General features: G+C 50.4%; 1 protein-coding gene across 1 annotated transcript in view; it reads right to left on the bottom strand.

The window, feature by feature from the left end:
• Positions 1-4,357, bottom strand: part of CCDC105 (coiled-coil domain containing 105) — a 17,840-nt gene extending 13,483 nt beyond the window's left edge. The window contains exons 1-2 of the mRNA XM_046671195.1: positions 3,703-4,357; positions 2,378-2,482 (exon numbers count right to left, since the gene is read on the bottom strand). Coding sequence (XP_046527151.1) covers positions 2,378-2,482; positions 3,703-4,272 — 675 coding nt within the window. The 5' untranslated portion in view covers positions 4,273-4,357. The remainder of the gene's footprint in view (positions 1-2,377; positions 2,483-3,702) is intronic.
• Positions 4,358-7,337: the final 2,980 nt, after the last annotated feature.

Genomic DNA, 7,337 nt, shown 5'->3' with positions numbered 1-7,337 from the left:
AATGGATTTAAAAAGTCTCCTGTTCATTAATTCGAATGCCCATCGAGCCCCTCCCGTATGGCAGGCAGTGTGCCAGGCAGTGGGGCTGTGGTGGGGAAACTGACCCAGCACCTGCCCAAAAGAAATGAGGTCAGCACGTGCACACGTGACTGGACAGTGAGTGTGTCCGAGGAACGAGGGTTATCTGGAGGGCACATGGGATCAAAAGAGGTGTTTTTTTTTTTTTATTGTGGTAAAATAGATGTAACAAAATTTTTCCATTTTAAATATACATTTCAGTGGCATTAATGCTGTGCAACCATCACTATTGTCCATTTCCAGAACTTTTTCAACATCCCAGACAGATCTGTACCCATTAAAGAATAACTCCCCGCTTGTTCACTGGTGAGAATGACACAATAAAGAAGGAAATCCTGGTGATGCAGGAGAAGGGGGAGAAGGCGGGTGCAGAGGTAGGCGGGATTATAAGACTGGCAGAAGGAAAATGGGAGAGGTGCCTTTCCTTAGCTTCCATGCATTGGGGGTCATTTATTGTGAGGAAAGTACAGGAAGGTGAAGAGGTTTGAGGAAGAGAAGGTATGAATGAACTTGCACAGTGGGACAGCGAGCCTTCTGGAGACACACGGGGAGATCCCTGGGGAAGTTCTGAGTGTCAGTTTGAGGTCTGAATTCATGATTTTAAGTTGAAACATGTTTACTTGGTGGTGAGCATTTTTTTTCCAGAAATATTCACCCCAAGCCTCCCCAGTGGCCCTTTCTGGGTTCTATATATGTCTGTCTTTTCTCACCTTCCTATTTCCCTTTCTCTTTTTCAATCCCTCAGAGTCTTCTCCCTTGTCGGTTTCAAACTGCCTTGAAGGATTTTTCAGGAATCACCAGATTTAAAGGAATATGACTGGGGTGGGATGACTGCAATTACGATTCAGCACCAGGGACAGTGGTGCACCAGCCCATAATTCCCCTCCCTCGACCCCACCCCTTCCCCCGCCAATCCTTCTTTGAATGCCCCTATAACTGAACTCTGCAAGGGCAAGGCCAGTTCTGCCCTTGTTCAATACTTCTTCCCAATGCTAAGTACAGTGCCTGGGACGCCAGGGGGCTGGATTAATATTTATTAAATGGATGAGTCAAAAGCACATACAGGTTACCAGCTAACCCAAACCAGTCCCAAAAGCTCCGTGAGACCCAGCTACTCTCCTGTCTCCATTAGAGCCCTCGAGAAGAATTTCCTGTTGCAAGAGTGAAGGGTGCAGCGAGAGATGATCTCTGCATGGAGCCAATAAAGACAGAGCACGTATGACAGTGTAAAGAGCTAGGTTCAAGACACGCAAGCTGAAGCACAAGGCAGCTCTCCCACTTCCGAGTGCATATCCAAGGGCAGTCAGGGTCACACTCCCATGCTCATTTCAGCATTATTCACAATAGCCTGTTATGGAAACAATCTAAATGTCCATTGACGGATGAATGGATAAAGAAAATGTATATAGATAATGGAATATTATTCAGCCTTAAAAAGGAGAAAATTCTGCTATTTGTGACAATGTGGATGAACCTGGAGGACATTATGCTGAGTGAAATAAGCCAGATGCAGAAGGACAAACACTGCATGGTCTCACTTACATGTGGAATCTAAAATAATCAAACTCGTAGAAGCAGAGGGTAGACTGGTTGTTGCTGGGAGGAGAGAGAAATGGGGACGTGTGTGAAGGAGTAAAAATTTTCAGTTATGCAAGATGATTAAGTTCTGAAGGTCTAATGTACAACAATGTCACTACAGTTAACCATACTGTATTTTGTAATTGAAATTCACTAAGAGGGTAGATCTTAAGTGTTTTCACCACATCCACACAAAAAGGTAACTATGTGAGGTGATGGATATGTAAATTACCTTGATTATGGTGATTATTTCACAATCTACATATATCAAATCATCAAGCTGTATATTTTAAATAAATATACAATTTTAAATCATTAATTGTACCTCCATAAAGCTGGGAAAAAAGACACCTGAGCGGAAACCACGGCTCTGCCCCTGGCTAGCTCTGTGCTTTGGGCAAGGCTGTCTCTCTCTGGGCCTCGATTTCCCCATCTCTAGTGAGGGGATCACTGGAGTGTTTTAAGGAGTTAACTCAGCGACTGCACGGGGCTTAGCACAGAGAGGATGCTCACTGTTACCTTGAGGCCCAACTCCATCTCCCAGAGCCCCAGTTTTCCATTTCGAAAAGGGGAAATTCAGTGAGCGGCAGGTCAGGGTGGGCGGGGCGTGGGTTGAGAGTTTGCTGTGGCTGTAGTCCCCAAGGGCAGAGCGGTTTGCCGGTGAGGCAGACAGGCAGCCAGCCCCTCCAGCCCCCTGAATGTGGCTTCGTGTGTTTCCAACCTTGAGCAGGGCCTCTGATTTTTCCATGTCTTTCTCCATCTTCCTCTTCATGCTCTTGAGCTTCTCTTTCTCCCAGGTAAGCATACTGTCAGCTCTGTCAGGGAGCTGGAAAACAAGGAGAGACCTTCTCACACCTCAGGAGAGGGCTGGACGCAGGTCGCTCCTTCCAGGGTAGTAGAGGGATTGCCAACTTCATAAACTGTGGGTTTGGGGAATGGAGCTGGGGGCACTCTCACCCCTTGGGGGTCTCACTCTCTGAGAAGGCTTTATCCTTTCAGGGGGCTCTCACCTGAGGCAGGTCTTACCGTCTCGAGAGTGGGGCTGGGGGCTTTTACAGTTAGGAGCGCAGTGAGCCAGAATGGAGATGACCTAACTTGGGGGAAGGTTGCTATCACTCTGGAGCTGGGGGTCCCGCTTCTTTGGAGATGCTCTTATCCCCCCTCCCTGGTGAGAAGTGGTGGGATCTCATCATAGGGATGATAAAGTTTGCCTTTTTGGGGTCTTAGTATCTGGACTGGGGGGCTGGGAGTAAGAATCCTTCTCTGTGGGTGGGGGTCTCATCTCTCTCCAGCAAGGCTGGAGTGTTCCCCCCTTTTGGAGTGGGCGTCTGGGGTTTCCCTTTAAGGAGAGTATTTCACCAAGGCTGGGACTAGCGGGCTCCCCCTTCCCCTCCCCGGCTGGGGGCTCAGCTCTCAGGTGTGGGGGTGGGAGTCTGTGAGTCTCCACCTGTGGGCAGGACCTGTTTCGTTCTCCTGGGTGAGGTCTGGGCAGGTGTTCTCCTCCCCTGAGGCTGGAAGTGGGAGGGCTGGGTTTTCGAAAAGAACGTTTGAGGAGAGTTTCATCTGGGTTGAGACCAGGCATCACCTGCTACCTCAGCTGGGGGCTTCCATGTGCTTTCAAGGGGATTGGGGCATTGAGGGTCTCATGCATGGGGTAGGGGAGGGGCTCTCACCCTCTGGGACTGGGGGCTGGGTGGGTGATTCCATGCCTGGGCCACGGGCTGTGGGTTTTCGCCTTTGGGAAGAACTTCATCTAGTTTGACTCAGGGGTCCCACCCTCTCTTCCTGGCCAGGGGACTGGGATAGACTCCTCTCTGGGGCAAAGGGCCTGAGGATCTCATCCCCTTGGAGGGGGTCTCACCCTCTGGGGCTGGGAACCCAGGCACCTCATCTTGGGGGTGTCCTTATCTTCTTGTGCCCTTACTCACTGGATCTGGGGCCTGGGGGAGTGGGGAGTGTTCTCTCTGTGGGGCGGGTTTTTCCCTGGCTGAGCATTAGGGAGCAGAGGCCTCAGTCTTTGCGACTGGGCTCGCCGGGTGGTCTCACCTTCTCTGACTTGGGCCGGTAGCCCCGCAGCTTGACGCTCTGCTGGTTGATAAGCAGGCCCTTCCGCACCTCGCTGAGCCTGTGGTCGGTGGCCTCCCTCTGGCGCTGCAGCAGCCGCACCTGCCCATTGATCTGGTGCTGCGCGCGGCAAAGGCGGGCGGCGGTGAGGCGCGCCCCGCGAGCGTGGGCGTGCGCCACCTCCGCAGTCTGCAGGGCCAGCGCATCGCGGTGCATGGGCAGCGGCAGGCGGGCGTGCCAAGCGGGTGGCTTCATCTTGTCCTTCCACAGCGTGACGCCCTCGCCCGGCGGCGGCTTCTCCAGGGTGCCGCCGCCTTTGAGCATCTCCACGTGGAAGCGCCAGGGCAGGACGTAGGCGGCCCGGCACAGGTGGCGCTCCATGCTCGGATCCTGCACGCTGTCCTTGGGTTGCCACACGGTCACCGCCTCCTGCCTGCAGCGATCGGTCAGCTGGTGCGCCTTCCGCGTCGTGGCCTTGGCAGCCTCGCGCCATGCTGGAGCCCCAACGCGCAGGTCTCGGCTGTGCTCCGTCGGGGGTATCAACACCGGCATGGTCCCTGCTTGGTGCCCTGGCCTGGGACGAGACCCCCACGAAGAGAGTCAGGGACCCCCAACGACACGCAGCTCCTTCCTGGCTGAAGAGTGAGCGAAACAGAGCGCCCGTCACCATGACGCCGGTGGCAACGGCGCAGACGGAGTTCCAGCTGTGGGGGAGGGGGAAGGGCGACAGGGGGCGTTGGAAGGGGTCGTTGCTTTGGAGCTCTGTGGAGGTGGCTTGGAATTGGGCTCTTTGCGAAAGCTGACCTCATCTACCCCCGCAGTGCCGGCCTCCTTCCAGCTCTCAGGACTCGCTGGTCTGTGTCCGCTTCGCAGCTTTGCATTTGCCGTTCCCTCTGCGTGGCAAACTCCTTTCCATGTCTTTCCCATGGCTGGCTCCTTTTCAATCTTCAGAACCCAGCCTAAATACCACCATCTTAAAAGAGTCTTTCCTTAGCACTCGGTCTAAGCCCCACTCTCCCCTATCATTCAGGAATTTTAGTGCAAGCCACAGAAACGGAAAAGATGGTCTCGCAGCCAGAATCATAGCCAAATGGTACAAAGACGTGCAGTGGCCACCATGGCTGCTGTTGCAGAGCTCTCAGCTGCGTTGAGTCCTCTGCCTCCGGAAATGCCAGCTGCTCCTGCTGGCTACCGACCGAGTCAGCACTCTGTGGAACCTGCTTCTCTGCCTGTGCAGTTCAGGGGTCCCAGGCAGCTGCCTCTTAGGGGCTGAGCCTGTGGCGCATGGCCATGGCCCCAGAAAGCGAAGCTGGGGAAGCAGTCATGCCTGAACGTTCTCCTCCTCGAGTGGGAGGAGGGTTTGCTTCTCAGGAAACTCATGATGTGAATTCCTCCCTCGGAGGAAGCGGGCCAGAGTCCAGGGTGGAAAAAGGAGACAACTGCCCTCCGTCCTTCCCCCATGGTTTTCCATCTCATCACCTTGTTTGGTTCCCTCCAGCAGTAGCATCTTTACTTGGGCAGTTGCTAGGCTCCTCAAACTCAACAGGTCCCAAAGCAAACTTTTGGTTAACGTCCTCCATCTTTTCCTTCTGCTAGTAAGACTTGGTAGCTGGCCCGCCATCCACCCGAGTCGCTCATGCTAAAAACTTAGAACATGATGCAGTCTGTACAGAAACTGATATGGAATACTGGACACTTGAGATTTAGACAATGTTGTAAGTCAATATGACCTCAATAAAAATAATTTTTAAAAAACTTAGGAAGCTTCTTTAATATTTTTGTGTCCACATCCAATCCATCAACCAATTTTGCCTTTCCTGCCTTCCATATTTATCTCTAATATGATCATATTTTTCTCCACCGTTTTTATTCTCTTTCACATCATTTCTCACTCACCTGGTCTTCCTGTGTACCCTCCCCAGCCCCCATACCTCCTCAGATTCATTCTCCACACCACAGCCAGCACTATGTTTTAAACTAGGGTACTTACTTAAACCCCTTCAGTGGATCCCATTGTACTTGGAATAAAATCCAGACTCTTTACTCAGAAGGCTCTGCATGGTCTGGCTTTTCTTACTTCCTGGAATTAACTCACCTTCTGTCTCCCACCCCTGGGCTCACTCACTGCTCCAGCCTTCCTGCCCATCTTTGTGGTCCTCTAACGTATCACACTAGTTCCTACCCCAGGGTCTTTGCACTTGCTGTTGCCCTTTTGGTTAGATCTCTTTCCCTCAAGATTTTTGCCTGCCTGGGTTCTTGGTGTCCTTCAGGCAGGCCTTACCTTTTCGACAGGTCTTCCTTGACAACTCAAAAGTAGCTTTCTTAGTTTTACAATTTATATAGTACCTGATAGCACTTATGGTTATCTGAATGTCTCCTATCCATTTATTTGTTTACTTTTTAATTTTTGATCTCCCCACCACCTACCCTAGAAGAATGAGAACCTTGAGAGCAGGAACTTTGCTCTCAAGTGCCTAGCATGGCTCAAGGCACATAGCAGGTCCTCAAAACGCATGTGATGAAGGAATGGATGGTGTCAACCACATGCTGTGACCATTTTATTGGTTTCTTTTTTTTTGAGATGAAATTCCCATAAGTAAACTTAACCATATTAAAATGCACAATTCAGAGGCATTTAGTACATTCATGATGTCATGCAGCCACCACCTCTGTCTAGTTCTAAAACATTTTCATCACCCCAAAATAAAACCCTATTCCCATTGGCAGTCACTCTCCATTCCCTTCTGCCCCCATCTCCTGGCAACTACTAGCCTACTTGTTGTCTCTATGGATTTGCCTGCTCTGCATATTTTGTGTAAATTATTCATACATTATGTGACTTTTTGAGTCTGGCTTCTTTCACTTAGTGTAACATTTTCAAGGTTTGTCCTCCCGTAGCATGTATCGAGGCTTCATTCCTTTTTGTGGCTGAATTACATTATATTTATATTCCACAGCTTCACTTATTCATTCCTTCATTGATAGACATTTTGTTTGCTTTTTACTTTTCTCTTTTGTCTATCTTCCCCATCAGATTGTGAACTTCATGGGGGCAGTGACCTTGCCCCTCTTATCTACCCCTGTATCCCAGCATCCAGCACAGAATGTGGCTCATAGTAAGCACATAATAGACATTTATTAAATGAATACACGAGCAAAGGAATGAATAAGCATTTTCTTGTTGAGCGATTGAGAGGTACAAGGATGCAGAAGGGATGAATGACCCTGGCTTTGCAAAACCAGAAAATCATTGAGTGATGGGGAGGAATAAGATGGGCAACTAAAGGCTCCCAGGCCAGCTATGCTGGACACCCACCAGGGTCACCAGGAAGAGATGGGGGCAGGTAACCATTGTGACGGAGGCTTGCTTCAAGGATTCACAGGAATGTGGGTTTAGCATGGTCATTAGCCACTGGGCCCAATGATATCTGGCTCAACAAACCTTCACTAGAGTCAGGATAGTGCTGTGGTCACGATTCTGGAACCAGACGACTTGGGTTAAAAGTATGATTCTGACACTTGCTGTCTGTATGATCTTCTGCAAGCTGCTTGACTTCTCTGTGCCTCCATTTCCTCATCTTTGAACTAGCATAATAGGATCGTGGCATGGATTAAAT

This window comes from Equus quagga, chromosome 9 (genome assembly GCF_021613505.1).
Source record: "Equus quagga isolate Etosha38 chromosome 9, UCLA_HA_Equagga_1.0, whole genome shotgun sequence".
NCBI lineage: Eukaryota > Metazoa > Chordata > Mammalia > Perissodactyla > Equidae > Equus > Equus quagga.
This window is presented reverse-complemented; position numbering and strand designations above follow the sequence as displayed.